The sequence below is a fragment of the Panthera onca genome, chromosome D1 (assembly GCF_046562875.1).
Source record: "Panthera onca isolate mPanOnc1 chromosome D1, mPanOnc1 haplotype 2, whole genome shotgun sequence".
NCBI lineage: Eukaryota > Metazoa > Chordata > Mammalia > Carnivora > Felidae > Panthera > Panthera onca.
This window is the reverse complement of record NC_138348.1, coordinates 47096231-47119522: the sequence shown is the minus strand read 5'-3', so window position 1 is coordinate 47119522 and position 23292 is coordinate 47096231. Positions and strand designations below refer to the sequence as shown.

Below are 23292 nucleotides of genomic sequence, written 5' to 3'. Positions count from 1 at the left end.
ACTTGCATTCAGCCTGAAGAATATCCTTCAGTATTTCTTATAAGGTAGAGCTGATAGCAACAAATTCTCTCAGTTTTATTTATCTGGAGATGTCTTTATTTTGCCTTTGTTTTTGAAAGATAGTTTTGCTATATATAAGATTCTCAGCCTCCATTGTTTCTGATGAGAAATATACTATTAACCTTATTGCAGGTGATGGGGAGTTCTGTTCTCTTCTTTCAAGGTTTTCTCATTGTCTCTTAGCAGACATGCCACTGGTACACTTTATGGCGTCCTCCATTTCTCCAAGGCTCAGCTCACTTTTCTTCATTTGTTTTTCCTCTCTCTTCAGATTTCATAAATTCTGTTGATCTATCTTTAAATGTGCTGTCAAATCAAATCTCATTTTAAATGCCTCTAGTGAATTTTTTCACTTTTTTCATACTTTTCAGGTCCAGAATTTCAACTGTGTTCTTTATTTATCTTTATTGATATTCCCTATTGGTAAGATATTGTCATCCTACTCCCCTCTATTCTTCCATCAAAGTTTCCTTTAGTTCTTTAAACAAATTTAGAATAACTACTTTTGAAGTCTGTCTGGTAAGTCCAACATCCAGGTCCCCTCAAAGACAGTTTCTGTTATCTGCTTTCCCCCCCCGTTATGTTCCCCTGTCTTTGATGTCTCTTAAGTATTTGCTGAAAACCAGACATTTGAGATAACTTATTTTAGCCACTCTGGATATGATCACTCAGGACATGTGGGTGTTGTTTGCTTAGTTGTTTAGTGATTTAGATGGTCTAGTTCTGTGAATCCTTTACCCCACGAAGTGTGTAGTCTCTAATGTCAATCCCCGGAGACTGTATCTTTGGCCATGTGCACAATGTTCCTGACCCCCTATCCAGGCCCCTAGGGTGACAGTGGTTTAGCAGGGCCCTTTGGCTTGTTTGTTTTTTGTTTGTTTTATTTTGTTTCGTTTTACTATCACTTTCACTTATCTCCCTGTGAAGCTTCTGGCTGGACTGCCCTATTGGAATCACATCTAGCTGTTAGCCTCCACTAATTGCTACCTGACTGCTCTATTGCTTTCTTCTTTTTCTTTTTAAATAATTTATCATCAAGTTAGCTAACATACAGTGTATACAGTGTAGTATTGGCCTCTGGAGTAGAATCCCGTGATTCATCACTTAAATACAACATCCAGTGTTCATCCTAACAAGTGCCCTCCTCAATGCCCATCACCCATTTTTCCCATCCTCCCAACCCCCCACCCCCATCAATCCTCAGTTTGTTCTCTGTTAAGAGTCTTTTATAGTTTGCTTCCCTCTCTGTTTGTAATTTATTTCTCCTTCCTTTCCCCTATGGTCTTCTGTTAAGTTTCTCAAATTCCACATATGAGTGAAAACATATGATGTCTGTCTTTCTCTGACTGACTTATTTCACTTAGCATAATACCCTCCAGTTATACCCACATTGTTGCAAATGGCAAGATTTTATTCTTTTTCATAGTTGAGTAGTATTCCATTACATCCGTGTGTGTGTGTGTGTGTGTGTGTGTGTGTGTACACACACCACATCTTCTTTATCCATTCATCAACTGATTTTCAATAGTGACTTTAGGTATAAATTTCTCCACAGTCTGAAACACTTAAATTCAGGCTCCTTTGCAGGCTTCTTTGTCTTTGAAGTCAATCTTTGAGGCTTGTTTTAACCCCACAGGACAGTTCTTCTCAGATGTCTCTTTCTCTGGGTCTCTCTGTTAAACTTCTAGCTGGTCTAGCTGACCTACTGCAGCTCTTGTTGCTATTAAGGAGCTACCAGCCTCCTCTTAAATGCTTTCAAGCTTGAAATTCCTCACACTTTGTTCCAAATGAAGTCAGTTCCTTCAGGGAGAGCAATAGAACTCTGTTCTTCTAGCCTGCCTCTTCTCCTAGGCAGAATCTCTGTACCACTGCTCTGGAGCTAGGGGCGGTGGGAACCACAGCCTGATTCTCTCAGAGTGACATGCCTGCTCTATGTGTGTGGTGCTGGGTGGAGATAGTAGCCACTGGTCTTCTTGAACGGCCACTCCTGGCATGGAAACTTCACTTTATGTGTGAGCTGGGGTGGTGGTGATTACAACCCAGTATTCTTGGCCTGGGGTAGAGTTTCTACCCTACAAGAGGGGGTTGGGTGGCAGAAAGCAGCCCCAGACTTAGCCATGCTTGCATGTAATAAAGCTTCTGCAACACAGAGCTGGAAGAGATGAGAAATGCAGTGGCCTGTGCCTCCTGAAAAGAAACTATAGCCCTAGAATAGGAGCTAGGAGGAAAAGGAAACACTATCTTCTCCACATCTACCCAGAGAACAGCTTCTGTCTGTGAACTGGAGTTCAAAGGGGGAGCAGGATCATGTCTCAAAAGCCACAGTGTTGCTGTTCTAACTGAGGTTTAGTAGATTTTCTTGAATAAGTATTTCTCCATTTCATGTATGCACACAGAACAACTTTCAGAGACTTTAAATGGCTGGGGTTCTTTAAATAATTTTCAAAACAGATGAACATAGAGGAAGGGAAGGAAAAATAAGATAAAAACAGAGAGGAAGGCAAACCATAAGAGACTTTTAAAGACAGAGAACAAACTGAGGGTTACTGGAGGGGGTGGGCTAAATGGGTGTTGGGCATTAAGAAGGGCACTTGTTGGGATGAGCACTGGGTGTTAAATTAAGTAATGAATCACTCAATGCTATTCCTGAAACCATTATTATACTATACGTTAGCTAACTTGGATTTAAATTTTAAAAAAAGAAAAGAAAAAGAAAAAAATAATAAAATCATTTTCACCAGTTATGTTTGTATCACTGGGGAAAGGATCCACAGAGCTCCTCATACTGCCATCCCTAAAGTGCTTCTCCTAACCCCACATGATTTGCACTGAAAAAAAGACTGATTGAGGAAACAGCTGGCTCCATTTACCAGTGCTCTGTTTACTTCACTGTAGCCGTATTTTCTAAATTAAAAATAAGGGACATGTGCTCTGGCAAGGGCTTTGTACAGCTTCCAGGTACGGGAACCAGAAGGGCAGTAAATGTTGGAAATACTAGAATTTACAATTCATTTATACGGTTTCTGGGGACAACAGATCAGAATACGTGAAAATGTGTTGCCCCAGAAAACCTGGGGATATATAATTGCTAAAACTCTGGTTCTCCTGGACAGCTAGAAGGGATTCCTGGCTAATACAAAGTCTCCTTTGAAAGGGGACAGTTCTAAGCCATGTCTTCCCATCAACCATCTCAACTTGCATTTGGTGCTTCTCCAAAGACAATCAATTAATTCTAATAGGGATTTAACATGGAGGGACTGGGCTCTAAAGAAAAAACACCAGCAGCCAAGACTAAGTCTTGCCATGTAACACCCATCCTCCAAGGCTGGAAATGGGCTGCTTTGTTTCAACTCTGAATCAGCCATCACCTATGCATTCAGAACCTACTTTTCTCTCTTGGGCAACTTGGGAATTTCTCAGCTAAAGCCTAGATCTATGAATGTAGGCAAGGGGAATGCAGCCTGGCAAAGTTGGGGAAAGTTAATAGGGCTGTCTCTGACACTTCATTCCCAAATGTTCTTAAAATCAGACTCTGAAGTCACCAGGGAAATCTGGTTTTGAAATGATAGACAGCCCCAATCCCCTCAGCCATCAGGATAACACACCCTCCCTGGAAATATGCATCTGTCTAATTGCTCAAGATTGTGTACAAACTGAATATTCATGATCTTCACATTGACACAAAGGCTATATTTTTAAATGCTGCTACCCAATATTTAAAATCCTTTTTCTGTCCTTAAAAAGACTCATAGATTTTATTGGATCCACTGCAATTTGAGACACCTGGCTAGCTGGGGACTACATGGACTATGAGCCACAGATCTCCAGAATGGGGGGAAGAGGGCAGAAAATACTTGAGTCAGAGCTATTGCAAAGCATAGTGAGTTTACTATCTATAGATTGAATAAATATGTCTTAGTCATATATGTGTGACCAGTTTTCAAGGAAGTGCATTGGTGTGTTTAATAAGTTAAAACTCCATTTAAAAGGATTATTGAATTTCTGATTGTCTGTCATCATGTGTGGTCTCCACTGGTGACACCACCCTGACCATGCCATGTACCTGGCTGGGTCTCAGTTTTAGCATCAGTAAAGTGAGGCAGGCTTACTACTCAGGTGACCTGTCGTTGAGCCCACATTACCGGGGAGTGGGGAGGGAAGGGGTGGACACACAATCTGTTCACGGTCCTAGACACTCTGGACGGCCTCTGGCAACATCATACCAATGAGTGGCACACCAGAATTTGAACCAAGTTTATCTGACTAAAACTCAGCACCTCATCTGAGCTGGTAGAGGTAAGGCTGCTGTGTATCAGAAGGGCATGTTTAGAACCAGAACCCAGAGCACCATTTCAGAGCTTCCAGAAGCTTCCTGAACGTTGTTCCTGTCCTCTCAAGCTGGCAAAAACCAAAAGGCCTCCACTCCCAAGGCAAAGAGAAAGAGATAAGGAATTTGGGAAGCTTTTCTGCCCCAGGGAAGAATCAGCCTCAATGACAGTTTGGTATTAACTAGCTCAGCCATGCAGGGAGGCATAATTAGTTTCCCAGCCCAGAGTTTCATTCCACCGGTCCCCCACACCCCAAGGGCTACACAATCTGTTTGAAATTAAAAGAAAAATAAAATCACTGCTCTCCTCGGCTGACCCATCAGGCTATTGCTCCTGGCCGTGGGCAAAAGGTGAGGCAGCCATCTGCCTGCTGAGGTAACAAAGAATGGAATAGTCATTTTTAAATGACATTTTCCATTTTTCCCCTATGTCTACTACGCCCTCTTCTACCCTACTGTTTAAATGATTCTTTTAAAATTGAAAATATCAGGGAGTAATAGGAAAAGAAAAATCACAGTACTCTGTGGTTCCTGCTAATGGGCTGATCTGTCCCAGTGGGCCAAGTCAGAGAAGAACCTTCTTCCTGGGCCCATTTCCTGGGCCTGCTGATGGCAGCAGGTGGGTGAAGGTGCACGGGGCCGCTGTGAAGGGCCTACGGGTCCCAACCCAAACTGACACCCATGGGGGGGTTATTCCACAGGTGGCCACCAGGGAACCAAGAGGCTCAGCCTGCCCAATTTCTAGTTCCGCTACTGCGCCAACTTCCGCCCTCGGTGCCCAAGGACCTGTGACAGCGGAGGTAGAGAAAATGCCCTCCTGAGTCCAGAGCGGCCCCCTCTGAGAATTCTTCCTCCTCTAGGCAGACAGTTGCTGCCACCTCCCTCCTGGGTGTGGGAAGAGCTGGTCCCAACTTACTACTGTCACCCAAAAGCCACCTCAAGATGGTGGGATCCATTGTGAGGTTCTCACAGGCCTCGGCGTGGACAGGAGCCCAAGCTGCTGCCACTTGGACTGGGAAGCCAAAGGCCAACTTTCCCTTAGCTCCTAGGGCCCCGAGGAATTCTCGATCCTTTCTTAGAAATTAAGCTATGCTTTCAACTTCTTATGGGCTCCCTAGGTATCCATTTAAGTGACCCCAACTCTGTCCCTCCTTTTGGAGCAGAGCTTCCCTGTTCAGCTACATCTTTTCTGGCATTTTTCTCCACTTTTTGGTGCAGGTTTGTTTTTCCCCTTCTGTACCTACAAGATTGCTTTCATTTGAAAGTGACCACAAGTGACAGCTTTATTAAAATAAAGATATCGAGGGTCCCCTGAAGGCTTCACACTCCTCTCACCAGCTGATTCCTGGGGGATCTCAGTGCAGGAAAGCACATTTTGCACGCGCGTGCGCACACACACACACACACATTCTACTGAGCTGCTGCTTCCCTTTGATTAAACCTTGCTAGGACAGTATGAGCTGTGAGGTGCCTTAAAAGAGACCCGAGAAATGCGTGTTTTCCTGTCTCTGACCCAGAAGGAGGACACAGCCTGAGACAGCCTCGTGCAAGCCACCCCTAAGCCTGGAAGGATGAGAATCAGTTCTTCAGTCCCCTGGCCTCCCTTCCAGACAGCTTTGAAGCCAGATACCTGGCTATGAATGTTCTTACTAAGTGGTTTCAGGCAGGCCTGCTTATTTATTCATTCAGTCACTCAACAAATTCCTACTTAGCCCCAACTACATGCCTGCCACTGTATCAAACAGGAAATTGGAAAAATTAGGACTCTGTCCACCCTCAAGGAACCCAGAGTGTAATGAGAAAAGCAAATTAATCGTTACAGTACAGTACAACTTTCTCATCTATAAAATGGGGCTAATGATTTCACAGGCTTATTTTAAAGCTTATATAAGATGAAGTGAATTAAACCATGCCAAACATCTAGTCAGTGACCGATAAGTGTCAATTTTCTCTCATTTCCTCTTCCTGATGTAAAATCTCTGCCCCTCCTTCATGGGCACCACCACTGGGATCTGGAAAGCTGGGAAGAAGTCTGCTCCCAGTATAGAGGTCGCATCTCCAGGAGCTGCCACGTACTGCTGGGAACCGAAGTCAGGTCCTGCTTACAGCTGTGTCCTCAATCCTTAAGATGATCCCAGGCAGTAGAGTGCCAGCCCCAGGCACTCAGATAGGCCATAGAGAGGGGACTAAGGGATCCCCTCAGACCCCATCTAAGGAAATCTATCCATCCCTTGTCCCTTAAGCATCTGGCTTCATCTGAGAATATATAACCAAGGGTTTATCTTCCCACTGCAGAAGCTTCTTCTGAGGTTGAAAGAAGTAAAAGGATGTAGAGGGAAACTTTCTAGACTTGATTCAGACCTCTCCATCCCCATCCCAAAGTCTCCAGGGCCCAGGGGAGGGCCGCCAGTACAGTCACCAAATTGTACTGGGGCTTGGATCCCTCAGCAAACAGGTTGAGGGTGTGGGTGCTGTTACTTCTGGGCTTTAGCATGCTCTGATTCTAAGTAAAGATCTTTCTAGATCTTTACCAGGCTAGAGCTTTCCCAACTGAGATACAACTTGAGAAATCTCAGCCTTCTTTGCTAATAGATGAGGAAAGAGGGAAGGGCTGCACTGAGCTGTACAACAATACCATACATTCCTAATATGGACCAGGGTGAAATAAGACATTTAATTCTCAATTTATAAAAATCAAGGCAACTTTCTGTACTTTGAAAGTAATTACAGACTCAAAAATCCTTATGCCTGTGTTGCTAAAAACAACTGGATGTTGTTGAAAAACACTTAAGATTCACAACTGTACAGTTTTAGGTAAATACAACAATTATTTTTCTGTGACCCAAACACTCCCTGCTAATCAAGAAATGGCAATCGCCCAGGAGGTTTCATAGTTATTTATTACAATTCTCTCTAGTAAGAAAGCAAAACCATCCCTCAGTTTTCTGCTGTCATTATAATCTTCTTCACAAGCACTTTAAATAGTTAAGTACTAACAGAAAAAAAAATGTAGAGTGGAGCTTCCTGATGTGAAACTACATCTATCCTGAGTTGTAAAGAATGTATATTAAAATTATATCACACAACAAAATACACATTTTGTAGAGGGGGCAGAAAGAAAAGATTAAATTGAGTCTCCCTGACAATTGTCTTAAATCACACCTTCCTGCCTGCAATCGAAATTATAAGTCACGTTGCTTTGAATTAAATCAAATTCACCCTGGCGGGAAGATAGGCTGACGTGACTGCAATTCTGTCAGCAGGTCAAAACACACACACACAAAAACCCAAGTCTCTCCTTAAGGAGACTCTCCTTCCGTCATCGGGGAGAGTCCTTCCCATCCATCACTGGGGAAATGAGACTCTGACCAGGTAACTGGGCACCTTGCATAATTCTCCCACCAGCCAAGCTTCCTACAAACATAGCACATTCCTGACATGGTCTGCTGCCCACTGCAATGCCAAGTGGGTTTTACAAAACAAATATTTCTCTACAAACAGGAGCAGGTCCCCAGGCTGGCAGGCTTAGAATTTCAGAGAAGTAGGCAAGTCAGACGGAGACACTTGAGTATTAGCATTAGTTCAGGCTCCCCTCTCATCTCACTACTGACCTTCTCAGGCTAGATGTAACTGGGGAAGTCTTAGCACACACATCATGTCTAATGGCACTGAAATGGGCTTCAAATCTGCTATTCTAGGCATTACAACCAGAAAATACATTCCTGATCGTGTTTTCTATGTGAGCTCCAAGAAGGAAAGATAGTGGAAATGAAGGAAAGAGGGAAAGAAGGAAGCCTGAAGAAAAGAATGTGCTTCCTGCCCCTATGCCTGCTCCATGACAGGCAGGGTGGGGGTGCTTTCCCGCATGGCATCTCATTTCATCAGCACAACGATCCCACAGTGTTTATGGAGCAACCGCCCTCCTTTCTACAACTGGGGAAACTGAGGCACAGGACAGCGAAGAGACTTGCCCAAGGTCACCCACCCTGAAAACAGCAGCGCCGATTCCAGCCACCGATTGCCTGCATGCTTTTCCCCACATTAAATGAGAGGCGCAGGTAACTGCTGGTTAAGATCTGAGCTTACCCTCTCCAAATCTTCCCTGCTCCATTCCTCTTAATCCTCCTCATTCTTCCGAGATGTGTCATAAGCCCCAGTTCCTCTAGGAAGTCCGTTCTGATGATGCACTCTTCTAGAATTCAATTTTAACCCTCATTACACTAGTTAGCTTGCAAAAGATCTTCAGCGGTTTCTTGTATTGTCTTCTAGGCCTGATTATGAGCTTCTTAAAGGAAAGAACCATGTCCTATATATTTTTTCATCTCCTGACATGCCTGGCACAGAGTCAAGCCCTTGCAGAGTGCTCAGGGAGTAGCCACAGAACAGCCTGGATTGATGCCTTTAAAAGCTGGGCTTCTCTGCTAACCCCTACCCATAGCTCCCCATTTCTCCCACAGTGGCCTCCAAGGCCTGCACAATCTGCTCCCCAGCCAGCACTTCTCTGGCCTCATCCCCCAACCCTTTCTTCCATAATCACTCTGCTCTGGCCACACTAGCTAACCCACGGTTCCTCAAACACACCAGGCACATTCCTACCCCAGGGCCTTTACACTGTTCCCTCCACCTCGAAATCTCTTCCCCCAGGCAGAGTTCACACCTAACTTTCTTCAAGTCCTTGCTGACAGGACAGCTCCTGATCATCTCATTTAATTACAACTCCTTTATATTTTTGTCTTTGTTCCACTGATGTACCCTCAGCACTTGCTAGGCACTCAATAAATGCTGGTTGGATGATGGAAGGGAAGGATCTGAGCATGTGACCAACAGAAAGCAGGAGTACGTATCAGGTCACTGTCAAATTCCCAGTCATATTGGGGAAGAATAGGAACTTGGAAGCAGGTCTGTAGTTTCTCCCAACCATCTCATGCCCCACCCCCAACTGCTGGCACCCTGCCAGGATCCAAACTAATGCCAGCCTTGGAGTCCACCTCCTATATCTTCCCACAGAGCTGGGGGCCCACCGTTATATCCACTTTACCTGAATATTCCATTTCCTCAATTAAATGGGAAGTTCCTGGCAAACTCGGACATGTCTGCTGTTTCTTTTGTGTGCACCAGTCCCTTCCATGGTCCCCCACCCGACCCCATTCCCTGAGCCTGGAGGACCCCCAAAAACCTTAGGTCTGAGTGAGTGGAGGAGATGGGCTTGCTCACACTAAGTCCTCTCCTGAAAAAAATGATACTGTTGGCTTCAAAGGGCCATGCCCTGGAGCCTCTTTCAGCTTTCCTGAGTGCTCAGTCCCGGCCAGCTCCTGGCACAGGCATCCTCTTGTGTCTCCAGGGAAGGATACCAACAAAACAGCCACTTGGTAACCCATCTCAAGGCCTCGCTTCTGTCATGAATCTTTCTTCCAGTCTCATCTGCAAACTTTCTGCTGAAAGTAAGGGATAAGCTTGCTTTCTCTTGATCAGCATCGCTACAGCAGAAAAACAAGAGGATCCCTGACCTGTTACTAAGGGGCTTAGCAAAGTAATGGGGTTTTACCTCTTAGTAAGCACATAATCTTGGACAAGTTAACTACAGTTGCTGAGCCTGGATTTCCTCATCTGTAAAATGGCACTAACAGCATCCCACAAGGTTCCTTACAAGGTTAAAGTGATGTAACACATGCAAAGCATTTAGCACGCAAGAGATGCTCAACAAACATTAATTCTCTTCTTCCTCCCATCTCTTCTCCAGACAACTTCGGGCCTATTTCTACAACACTTCCTCACTGGTTTCTTTTTCCAACTTCTGAATCTTTGATAAAAGTCTCTTGTATCCACTTTCCATTACATTTCCCCTCGAATATAAATCTCCAGATTCTAGTAAAATATTTTTTTAAAAACCTGGCCCAGGCACCTGGGTGGCTCAGTCAGTTAAGCATCTGACTTCAGCTCAGGTCGTGATCTCACAGTTTGTGGGTTCGAGCCCCACATTGGGCTCTGTGCTGACAGCTCAGAGCCTGGAGCCTGCTTTGGATTCTCTCTCTCTCTCTCTCTCTCTCTCTCTCTCTCTCTCTCTCTAAGATAAATAAACATTAAAATTTTTTAAAAAAGCCCAGCCCAATTATAGACTTGGAGGGTCTACATCATAATCCCTACAATGTATACTTTCCTCCAAACAGTCTTTTAGAAAATAAAGCAAATCAGAGGATCAGTTTATTATTAAGCTGAGATTTAGATGTGGAAGAAACCAAAATGTTAAAAGACTCACTGTTCCAAGCCCTTGAACTGAGAGGCAGGTCTAAAGCCTCTCCCACACATATACCACCAACCCCCCCCTTTCCTCCGTGGCTCCTTCCGTCCCATCAGGGAAATATTATGATGATTAATTAGACAACGCCTGTCCCGTTGGTCAAGATCCTTTGAGGTGGGAACCACATAAACACCAAGCATCATAACTGCAATAAAAAGAAACCAGAAAACCCCTCAGCTCTGGGACCCTAACCAAGGCAGAGCTAAATAAATCTGGAGCAGAATATCAAGAAGGATCTTCCACATGGATAATAGAAAATGTCACCAGCATAAACAGGAAGAGAGATTAGTTCAATAAAGGAATAAAGGCACATTTGCGGGTCTCAAGTAAGATTTTTGCTTACTTTTAACTTCCCAGCATATAACTCACAAGGTTATTAATACAGACTCCTACTGTTTTGGGCAAATAAACAGCTGCTGATGTTTTGTGCCCAAACCACTTTATTAGAGCTTTCCTTTACAGCAATTGTTTTTTCCTTTCCAAATTCTGAGAGGCTCAGACAGCTAAAAAACAGAGTGCCAAGGCGGGAGGAATAACAAAGGAGAGAGGAGGCAGCCTGTGTGGGCAGAGAGAATGGGGCAGGGGCTGCTGGGACCCTCACTGTCCTCTTTACTACTCTTGGACAAAGTCAACGTTCAAGAGCAGAGACCAGAAGACACAGATAGGGTGTAATCACAAGGGCTATTTTTGCCCTGATGCTAGGAGCTGCCATTAAACAGAATTTAACAGTGTGAGAAGATAAGGATGACCAACCATCCAGGTTTTCCCGGGTTCAAGGGGCTTCCTTGGAGCCAGGAACTACAGTTTTAAAATAGGGAAAGTCCTAGGGCACCTGGGTGGCTCGGTCCATTAAGCATTTTGACTCTTGATGTGAGCTCAGGTCATGATCTCACTGTTTGTGAGTTCGAGCCCTGCATTCAGGCTCTACACTGACAGAGGAGTCTGCTTGGGATTCTCTTTATCACTCTCTCTCTCTCTCTCTCTCCCCCCCGCCCCTCCCCCACTCACACGCACTCATGCTCTCTCACTCTCAAAATAAATAAATTAATTAAAAAACAAAACAATGCCCAGGGAAAGTCTTGGGCAAATGGGACAAGTTGATCACCCCAGAAGACACACGACTCTGTCAATGGACAGGAAAGCACTCAGCATAGCGCCTGGCACACAGTGAGTGCTCTCTAGTCCCACGTGGAATTGGAATGAGCTCTAGCTTGCCTCGGGCACCTTCTGCTTGTCCTGCAGGACAAGTTCCTGGGGGCTTATGATGTTCCACAATGATCCAAGAGAGAGGGCTCTCCACAGCTTCCGGAGCAGCAGCTTGCTCACCCTTCCAGAGCAAGGACTCCGCCTCTGACACCCAACCTCGAGGCTCCTCACCTACATAAGGACAGACCAAGCCACCTGCCTGGCACCCCACCCCCACCAGTCCCCCACTTGCCCTGAGGCCTCTGAGCTTACACTTGAACACAGTCTCCAACAGAATGATCTCCTGGTCTTCTCTCTGTGATTTTCACCTTTTTCTTTTTCTTGTGTAGGGAGCATATATGTTAGAAAGTTCCCTTCTTGTCTCCACCACGTACCAGTGTGTGACCTTGGGCAAACTCTCTAAGTGTCTATGTCTAACTGTCCTCACCTCTAAAACTCTCCGTCCACGTTGCAAAGGTAAAAAGCAACCTCGCATGGACAGCATCTAGTCCAGTCCTTGCCACACAGGAGTTCTCTTTCTCCGTGCCTCCTGATATAATCAGTCTTCAATACTTGATATGCCTGTTGCTCTTAAAATAAGCCAAGGGTTTGGCTAGGATTCTCATTTGTCACTTCTGAAGCTTCAAATCCCCTCTTAGCTTTCTTACTCTTATATTCATTGGCTCAAGCAATTTTGGTACTGTTCTCCTAAAGTCCCAGAGGCTATTAGCCTGACACTTATGGGTCCAGGATTCAAATCCTGTCCTGCCCAGGTCCCTGAATTACCTTCCCATTTCTCTGGGATCTCAATGGCCTTTAAAGGTCCATCCCAGGGGCGCCTGGGTGGCTCCGTCGGTTAAGCGTCCGGCCTCAGCTCAGGTCATGATCTCGCGGTCCATGAGTTCGAGCCCCGCGTCGGGCTCTGTGCTGACAGCTCAGAGCCTGGAGCCTGTTTCAGATTCTGTATCTCCCTCTCTCTGACCCTCCGCTGTTCATGCTCTGTCTCTCCCTGTCTCAAAAATAAATAATAAAAAAAAAAAAGTTAAAAAAAATTAAAAAAAAAAAAAAGTCCATCCCAGGACACAGAGATGGATGGGCTAAGCAAACAAGTCACCAGGGCTTAAAATGCAATACTCAGCAATCTTAAACAGGGCTACACCTCTGTCTTAAACTCTGGACAATGGCTATTCTAAAGAGGTGGCCCTAAGCCTCCTCTTCAGACATCATTTTTCATTGTTCTCATCTGTCCCAAGGAGAGGGGTGCAGATACCACTCTTCTGGATCTTCCCAAACACAGTACTTTGTGAACTCCTGAAGAGAAGCAGTAACAAAACGTAGCCCAAAGAACCATCTGCTGGCTCTAACACCATTTCACCAGTGGCCTCATACGGAGAGCCTGTCACAGTCTCATTGGGACTGCACACTTAGGACTTTCACAAAGCTTCATTAAAGGCAGTTTCATCTCTGAAAAGCAAGTCTTCACAAAACTGATGGTGAATGATGGGCAGTGAAAGAGCTACATCAGAACCCCATACCCACTGGGACGATTTGTCCTAGCAATATATTTTAGTCCATAATCCTGTAGTCGGTGGGAGGTGCGGGAAGGGGGGAGGAGGAGCCCCTGGGTGGCTCAGTCGGTTAAGCACCTGCCTTCGGCTCAGGTCATGATCTCGCGGTTTGTGAGTTCGAGCCCCACGTGCTCTGTGCTGAGAGCTCAGAGCCTGGAGCCTGCTTCATATTCTGTCTCTCTCTCTCTCTCCCTCCCTGACTCGAATTCCATCTCTCTCTCAAAAATACACAAACATTACAAAAAAAATTTTTAAAAGAAAAGAAAAAGACATAATCGTGTAGCCAGCAAAACTACCCAAGCGTTAGTGTTCATATAATCAGGAATCCTCTTGCTTAAAGTTCCAGTTGGCTGCACTCAGCTGGGTCCATAAAAAGTACACAGCCCCACAAATAGGACTCCAGGACAGCAGTTGTTCCCGATTACTACAACAAATTTTAGATTGGAACAGTTGTACAGTGGTTGGTCGTTAACAATAACTAAAATACCAAAACATACAAATGATTAGGTTTAACTAGTAAGTTGAAGGGATTTCAAGGTTATCACATTCTCTTGCATACTAATCCGCTTCTCAAGTGGGAGGAAAAAGGACAGAGTGAGAATGCGTGCACTGTGTAGGGACATGCGCCATCCTGGCCCCACCCTGGGGCGTGTGCCCTGCATGTGAAGGCATGCGTGTGAGGAGAAGGAAAACATTCAGCGCTTCCATACTCACCCACTGCATTGTGGAACGGAGCTGCTCCACCCCCAAAGGCAGACTGAGATTTGATAAGCTGGCAATTGTAGGCACCATGGAATAATCAAATCTCTACCCAACTCAAGGACTCCCAGCGCCGGAGAGACATTCAAGGCCAGCATGAAAAGTGAGGGCAACACTCATTTCATCTGGATCATGAACCAGCAGACCTAGCCCCCTCTACCCCTTGCACTCTGTTGCGGTTGCCCGTCTCACATTTATGGGTTTCTGCCCCTCCGTCTTTATGTGTGATCCTCTTTCTTCCCAAATCCCATCTTACTGCCTTCTGGCCACATTCATCACTCATTCAGCCTGGTGCTTCCCACAAAGAACCTTCTGCGCAGCATCACCTCCTACTAGACTGCCTTCCTATATGCTTCTCCACAGGGCAGCCATCTCTCCTAGACTCCTGGACAGGACCCAAGTAATGAAAAAGGGCAACAATCCTAAAGAGACCCTCAAGCCTCCAAAAGGCAATGGCCCCAAGGCATTTGGCTTCCCAAGTGAAGTGAAGTCAGAAATTCTACAGGATGGTAATGAAGGTGGTCCAGTAACCTTGTATGTGGCTCTGAATCCTATAAATACCTTTGGAAAAACACAGACCGGCATAGCCCAAGTGACTGCAGCTGACCTTCAAGGCCCTCACAGACCAGGAAACCAGACTGTGGTTCTCCCACATTTCATTCTGAATTCTCCTTGAGATTCTACATCAACCTACTTATCAAGGGCAAATAACAATTTATGTCGAGTGAGTGGGAAAGAATGTGGAATTCATTTATTTTACAGCCTACACACTTGTGGATAAAAATGAGAATTCTTTGGCCATGGGAAAAAAGTTGTATTCTTTGGCAAGGTTTCCCGACTCCATGAAGATGCGGTCTGGGGCTATTAATAAAGGTAATTGGGCCCAACTTCTAAATCCTGCTCTTGCACTCTCAAAATATCAATCACTGTTACTAATATAATTTCACACGCCATAGTTCATTCCGAAGGAAAAATAGCTTTACTATTTATTTTTTTTTCAACGTTTTTTATTTATTTTTGGGACAGAGAGAGACAGAGCATGAACGGGGGAGGGGCAGAGAGAGAGGGAGACACAGAATCGGAAACAGGCTCCAGGCTCCGAGCCATCAGCCCAGAGCCTGACGCGGGGCTCGAACTCACGGACCGCGAGATCGTGACCTGGCTGAAGTCGGACGCTTAACCGACTGCGCCACCCAGGCGCCCCTAGCTTTACTATTTAAATGACACCCTTTCCTCAACTAAACTCCACAAGCACTCAGAAAACATCATATCCTCTTCTTCACAACCATGCCAAGTCAGGGATCAGATGAGAAGGACACCAGCCAATTCTAGGTGACATCCAAAAGCTACAAGGGACAAAAAAAAAATCTCCCCACATCCAAACCTAGGACATTTTCTGACTTTTAGGGACCACAAATGGTTTGTAATCAGAGCAAGCAACCTGTTTTTAGTGACCTAATATACATTAATATGCATAGAATATGCCTAACAAACTTTTAGGAAACAAAAAGCAGTTAATAATCCATTTCTCCCATTGTTGGGATGATCTTGACTCACTGAAGTAAGATAATGGATTTAGAAATTAGTCATATAATGTAATACATTATTAATCATGGTATTCAGAAGGGTAAATAGATATTATAAAAACACTACCCAGGAATTCAATTTCCTTTCAGATGTGTTTACTCTCTTGAATTCTTTATGCTACCATCATCCGTCACAAAAATGTAATAGTCAGGCCTTTTTCTCCCAAAACAGTGATTTTCAACCTTTTCTTTAAAAAAAAAAAAAAATCACAGCCTTTTAAAAAATAAAACATTCTATAGAACACCAAATATAAGGCATGTGAAGGAGGAGATACACTGGCTGCGAGGAGGAGAGCATGTGGGTGCAGGAGGGGTCCAGGAGACTTCAGTTGACCCTTTTATTTGTCAGGTCCTAGATCCAACCTTCCAGAAGCTTGGGGCTGCTTGGGGCCACAGTATGAAAACTACTTCCCTAAGTCATCTATGTAAAGCAAAAAAAATGTACATAATATAGAATACAGGCCGTGTGTGTGTGTGTGTGTGTGTGTGTGTGTGTGTGTGTATAACTAGTGATCTATGTAAATATACCATACATATATATAATATACAAATCACAAAAACTGATATCCCAAGAGAAAAACTGGCAAAAGACACTAATACAAGGTGAAAGTAACAGGGGTAGGTGGGGAGGGGGGCAGTTATTAACTTCTACAGTAATCATAGGAGTACAAATCAAAAGAACACTTAACAGTGATTACCTTTGCCCAGAAAAAGTTAAATGATACCACCAATGCTGGCCAGGTTCCATGAAACTGGTACAAGAATACATTGCAAGTGGCTGTGTAGCAAGATTTTAACAACAATCGTTCATTAAACTATTCCTACTCTTGGAGTCCGTAGTAATCGCACATCTGGAAATAGATCCTTAAAGATAGTTGAAAAGAAGAAAAATGAGGTGGATATGTTCATTTCTGCATTAATTGTAGTGGAAAAGCCAATGTTCTGTAATGGGGAAGTCGTTAAATCAATAATGGTTATACCGATGGTGGAATATTATGCAGTCATTAAAAATACAGTACAAGTTCTCTTTAAGAACCCTCCGCTTTGTCACCTCTCCTAATGAAGCATGCTTTCAATCCCCCTGGGAAACCAGCCCCAGGATGCCTTTGTCCTTCTGTGTCAGCTTTTCTCTCCCGCCCCCACTCACATCTCCAGCTCAGGGCTGAGTTGTTTGGCTACCAACAGTCCTCTGGGTTTGTTCCCAAATGTGTTTTTACCTTTGGTACTTGTCATTGTAACAGAATAATTTAATTTAATTACATATTCTGGAAACCAATGGAATATGACTGCTAAAAAGATGAGAGCTGTTGTTTCTAAGAAAATTAATTTAACTGCTTTGCAAAGACTTTATAAAGCTAGTCACTGAAATAGCACTCAAATTGCATGTGAGCAAAATCACTGCGAAGGATGAGGCAAAAGTCGTAGAAATTCAGGCTACTACACAGAGGCTGCTTCATAAGCATCTTCAAGTTCTCAATGAATTTTAAAGGAAACAGAAGTAGAGATCAGTCTTTGTAAAACAGCACATTATGTAAGTGGCTTATGCAAGGAAGAAGATCAGAAAGGCCCGCGCCGTCCCGCCCAATGATGAGCCTTGGCCTTAACATCAAAAGGCTGGCAAATGAATGTACAAAATATTCAAAAATAAAATGAAAATAAAATACTTAATGCAGATATGCACTATTTTGTTTTATTCTCTTCTTTACTCAGTTTTTCAATTAACTACCTTAAAGCCCAACTGTATTGAATAAGAGGGAATCTATTGTTCTTTAAAAACAAGTCCACAGTGGCAGGGTCCGGGAGTGTCTTGATTTACTGCCATATCCAATGTCACCTCTCCACTGTGCTACCTGGCACATATTAGATCTCCAATAAATAAAGACTGAATCAATATACTATGTAGCAAACATGAAAAAATACTTCTAACAAAAAACAAGCTGAAAAAAGGTGAAATATGAAATTACATGCAAACCATGACTACACCTTTTTTTTTAAATATGGAGGCAGATGGGAAAAGTTAGAAGGGAAGGCTCAAATGCAAAATAGATGTGTTAAAGTAAAATGAATTAAAGGCAATTTTATACATTTTTAATTATTTTCTTTAATATTGGCACATTCTTTTACAGATTCAAAAAGATACTAATCAAGAAAAGGAGGGGCGCCTGGGTGGCTCAGTCGATTAAGCATCTGATGTCAGCTCAGGTCATGAACTCACAGTTCATGAGTTCGAGACCCACATCAGGCTCTGAGCTGACAGCACGAGCCTGGAGCCTGCTTCGGATTCTGTGTCCCTCTCTCCCTGTCCCTCCCCCACTCACACTCTGTCTCTCTCTCAAAAGTAAATAAACATTAAAAAAAGAAGGAAGGAAGGAAGGAAGGAAGGAAGGAAGGAAGGAAGGAAGGAAGGAAAAAGATAAGGAGAAAGCTGTTTCAGTTTCTACGGGACTTCCAAAATAAGACAGGAACCAACACTGAGTAGGTTCCAAGCTCTCCAAAACACAAGCTGCCTTCAACACACCCTCTGCTTCATCCGCCTCACCACGTCCAGCAATCCCATCTTTCTCCTCCGAAGAGTGAACCTGTACGAACACTTATCTCCAGCCCAACAGGATGCTATTTTTGAAATCTGGAGCTATCCACCCTCTCGTTTACCAACTATTTGAAAAAAAAATTTTTTTTCAAAACTGCAATTTACATTCCCAAGAGATTCCCAAACACCATCTAATTAAATCATTCAATCAGAAAACAAATTAAAATGAAATATCACTGCAACCCCAAGAGGAAAATAAACTTTTCAGTCATGACTAGAACAGACCTCTAGGGTGATGCTCCAAAGCCTCTTCTAATTGCAAGGCCTATGACACATTCTGCAGAACATTTTGTGACATTTGCAGTTTCCGGGACAACTTTCCTTCCAAAGCAAAAAGAAGCCTGAGCAAGGCTCCAAAGCAAAACATTCATTTGAGAATGGAAACGCTTTCATAAATGACTAACCGGTGCACTGGGCATCCACATTATACACTCATTCATTCATCCATTCATCTATCCAACACCTACGCTCTACAGAATGTGCCAGGAACTGTCCTGGGTATTCCACCAACACTTTTTAAGTGAAAGTAACCTCTGTCTCTCAACATAAAATAAAACAAAACCCAGAGCTTCCTGAGTTTACCTATGGAAGAGTCTCAACGTGGGCAGGTTCTGACTTCATCATTCCTTGGGCATCTTCTGAGGTCTCTAACTCTGACGCCCTCTTCCATCATCAAGTAACTCCAGGGGATCGCTGTTTCCCCTGTGAGCTGCTGGCCCTCTAAGGAGACAGTACAGTATGTGGTGAAGAACACAGACCCTGAAGCCAGATGGGCTGGGTTTAAATCCCTGAACTCCCATGTATCAGTAATGTGACCCAGGCAAGTCTTTATCTCTGTCTGTAAAATGGAGTTAATACTACCTATTTTACAGGGTTGTGATGATTAAATTAGTCAATATACATAAAGCCCTTGGAATAGTGCCTGGCACATAATGGGCGCTATATAATTTTCAGCCATTATCATTACCCCTTATTCTCCTCTCCCTCAGCTCAGCACAGTAAGCTGGATTGCTCAAAAGGCTGTATTAACTGGAGGAAACTTAACAGTGGAATACACATGAACGGTCTATATCACTGAGTACCAGGGTCTGACTGTCCTTCCCTACCCTCTGCCTCCAAAGAGTTGCACTTGGCCAGTCCCAAACTTTGCAGGCCTCTTAAACATAGATCTCTAAATTCACTTAATCCCCTGAATCCTAGCTCTGGATGGCTCCGGGGCCACTGGGAGGGCTGTCACTGGTCACACTACCCTATCACGGCGCAGCCAACCAAGTCACCTCCACTCTCTACCTGTCTCCCATCTAGCCTTCCCCAAGTCACTGACACTTCCCCACCCTCTAGAGCCTGTGGCTTCCGCCTTTCTGTCCTGAGAACCTGGTCATTTCTGAATATCCACAGGAGTCCTAATATACAGTCAGGGCACATACCCAAGAGAACCAGACCAACGTATGTTTTAAGAATCCTGTTCTCTCTTTGCTTCCCATCTCTCCCAATTTTTTCAGGTATATATTTAAAAGTTCCGAACAATGTATAGTTATAAGGTTTCCTGGGAACAAAATCACAAAGGCTCCTTTCAGCTTTAAAACTGCACTCACTTTCATGTAGAGCCTTATAAATCGTGTGACATGGTCCACATTCAATATGATAGGGGCTACTCTGTGATGAGCTCATGGGTTAACAATGTCTCCTCACTGCTTCCCAAAGCAGTACCTTGCTCACCTCCTCCCTGAGCAGACTGGAAAGCACAAGAGAATCATTTTTCAGGAATATATATACACACACTCACGCGGAATCTGTGAATGAAAATCTCTCAAAACCTGTGGGCAAACTGGAAACGTCAAAGTAAGGTATGGCCTTGTGTCTCCCTGGGAACAGTCTGAAACACCCTGGGGCAAGCACTGTACTTCTATTGCTGATTAATTTTCAGTCCAAACCTACAGGATGGAAAAGGTAAGAAACAGCAGCAACAGGGGCCATCAGATAGATAAATCGGTCTGCTAAGCCCAGTTCCAGTTTGAGAGGCAGAGGTAGGTATGAAGGAGAAGCTGTCAACAGTCTCCTTTCGAGGGAAGTGTCCCTAAGCCATGAGCTTGTTTTGAAGTCATTAGTTAGAAAGCACAAGGGATATGTACACCTCTCCTGCACTCACCTGGACCTCCCCTGGGAAGGAACTATTCTGGACATGTGGGGTTACCATGGGAAATGTGGACACAGCGCCTATCTCTACCCTGGCAGGGGCAGCAGGTGCAGACGCCCACGTGTAAACAAAAGAAAGTGCTCCTGGGGGAGAAAGCCTTCCATCAGCTAGATATTTGACAAGATCTGCTAGGTAGTGGACCCAGAGTCTGCATGGCCTGCCAGGTTTATAGGTGAACAAGGTTCCCTGCCCTTCAGAAGCTCACACGCTGGTAGAAAGCAGGGGAAGTGGGGAGGTGACGAAAAGAGAAGTGTGAACGGGTGAGACGCGCGCGTGTGTGCACACCCAGTACCAGTGCCCCGCGGAGCCGGGAGCTCTCCATCCCCTGCCTCTGACAGTACATCGCACAGGGTTGCATCGGGAGGGCTCCCATACGCCATCCTCCCCTTGACCCCAGCCCTGGCCTAGATGGAGGGCAACCACCTCGTGCAGCCTTAGACTCAAGAACCACTCCGCGAGAGTCTGTCTGCTCCGCCCCAACCGCTCCCTGGGCCTGGGAATGCCCTGGGCCTGGGAGTGGAGCTACCGGAGGCAACGGCTTTCGCCCGGCCCCGCGGGGAAGGTGCAGCCCAGGGGGGATTCTCTCGGTCCTGGGCGGAGGCGCCACCGCAGTGGACTGAGCTCCAGGCTCCCGTGCTTCTTCCACGAGTCGACACCTGCTCCTGGAGAGGGTCCTGGACCCGCTGGTTGTGGTGGGGGTGGGCACCGCTATAGGTTTAAGCGGCAACCCCAGCCACAGATTTCCCCTACAGGTCCAACGGACCTGTGCGCCTACGGACCGGCGCACAGCAGGGCTGGGGCTGGGTCTACGCAATCTTCCTAGTCCAGGCTTGTCCCGCAGCCTGTGGGTTCTAAATGCCAAAGGCTGGGGCCGCGCGAGCATCTCGCCGTGGGCCCTTACAAGGGACCAAATGAGCTCGACTGCCCGCGCCCGCTCTCTCTTGTACACACACAAACATGCACGTACACACTCTGAGCCGGACCTGTGTGCGATCCCGAGAGCCGGCGAGCAACCAGCCCGGAGTCTCGGGCACATTTGGACACGTGCGCAGCGCGCCCCCACACCGCCAGTGAGCTGCACACACCCGCGCGTGGAGCCCCGCGCACACACGTGTGCCCTGGAGAAGCGCGCACCGCCGCAGACAGCGAGGGTCCCCCACGCAGGCAAGAGCGCACACCCAGCCCCCCAAGCTTCTGCGGCCTCAGACCCCGCAGCTACCGGCTACATGCGCACCCGCCCCAGCGCACCCGGCGCTTCGCTGGGCACTCCGGGGCCTGGTGAGCGGCCCAAGTTTCCCGGGGCGCCCGTACCTTGGATATGCTGCTTGATGACATTCTCCAGGTGGTCTAGCCGTTCAATAATCTTCAGGGTGTCCCCTTTGTCTTCCTCCAGCTTCTTGTCAGGCGCCGGCTCCTGCCCCCGCACATACACGCTGGCGATGTAGTTGGTGACCCAGCCCACGTAGAGCAGACATATGATGTTGGTCATGCCGCTCAGGATCACGCAAGTGGACACCAAAGTTTTGGTCTTCCTGGTGCACACCATTCTGGGCTCCTTCCTCCATATAGAGCTCCCGGGGGACCCTCCTCGCCGCGCGCCGGCACTCCCCCGCGCGCGCACACCCCCTCGCCCGCCCCGGGCCGCTGGGCGCCCGAGCACCTGAGTCCCAAGGTCCTCCTACAGCCGGAGCTGCTTGCGGTGGAGCCGCCGTGCCCAAGTTTGGAGCTCCCGCCGCTGGCCACCCGGAGAGAGAGCTTGACAAAGGAAACGAGGTGGATTTTTTCCAAATTAAAAATCTCCTAGCCCTTCTGGAAGCGGTCACGGGTGGCCGGCAGCCGCGCGCCCGGATACGCGCGTCGGGGAAACTTTGCCACAACCTGGGTCCACGGCCGCGCCGTTTCCCATCGCCAGCGCGGGGTGCCTGGGCGGTCCGACCGGCCCGCGCTGCTGGAAGGACGGCGACGGCGGCGGCGGCGGCAGCAGCGGCGGCGGGGAAAGCAGCGGAGCAGAGCGGCCCGGCCCCCTCCGAGCGACAAGCGCCGCCACCAATCGCGCTCCGGCTCGGGAGAGGGGCCGGTGCTGCGCTGCCGCGGACCAACAGGGAGGGCGCGCCGGGCGGAGTCCGGCCCCCGGGCCCCACCTGCTGGCCGCCCCTGGCTCCCGCCCTCCAGGGACGCGCCTGAGCTTCCACCAGCGTCTGCGCGGGCTGCCCCAGCCTCGAGGCTCCCGGAGAGGCGCGCCGCCAGCCTCAGCCCCTAGGTCGGCAGATTCCACCTCTAGGGGAATGCTAGGGGAATTCTTGCTCTTGCGCCGGGACCTCCGGTCTTTGCGGGGTCGCGCGGCTCAGCGCCCCTCGGCGGGGCTTCTCGCTCTGGTGTCCCCGGCCGGCCGACTCCTTGTCCCTCTTTTGGGCCGCCGGGAAGCAGAGAGGCGGGGGAGACATGGGCCAGAATAGTCTGACTATCCTTGCCCTTGGTCGGGCCCCGTGGGCATCCACTTCTTCCTTAGCCTCACTCCAGCCTCCGCCTGTCCAACGCCCTCTGTCCTCTGGCCTCCTGCATGGCTCCAGGCTTGGCAACTGCCAAAGGGGCTAAGCCTCCCAGGAATCTCCTAGATTTTGGACCACCACCACCATCACCACCAACCCCCTGGAAGATTTTTGCCCCATCTAGATTTTTTTTTTTAATGTCTGCACAGCTCCCAGGACAAAACTGTGTCCCT

At 46.6% G+C, this 23292-nt stretch overlaps 1 protein-coding gene across 1 annotated transcript in view; it reads right to left on the bottom strand.

The window, feature by feature from the left end:
- GALNT18 (polypeptide N-acetylgalactosaminyltransferase 18) overlaps window positions 1-22584 on the bottom strand; it is a 351350-nt gene extending 328766 nt beyond the window's left edge. The window contains exon 1 of the mRNA XM_060606015.3: window positions 21882-22584. Within this exon, the coding sequence (XP_060461998.1) occupies window positions 21882-22116 (235 nt within the window). The 5' untranslated portion in view covers window positions 22117-22584. The remainder of the gene's footprint in view (window positions 1-21881) is intronic.
- Between the last annotated feature and the right edge of the window lie 708 nt (window positions 22585-23292).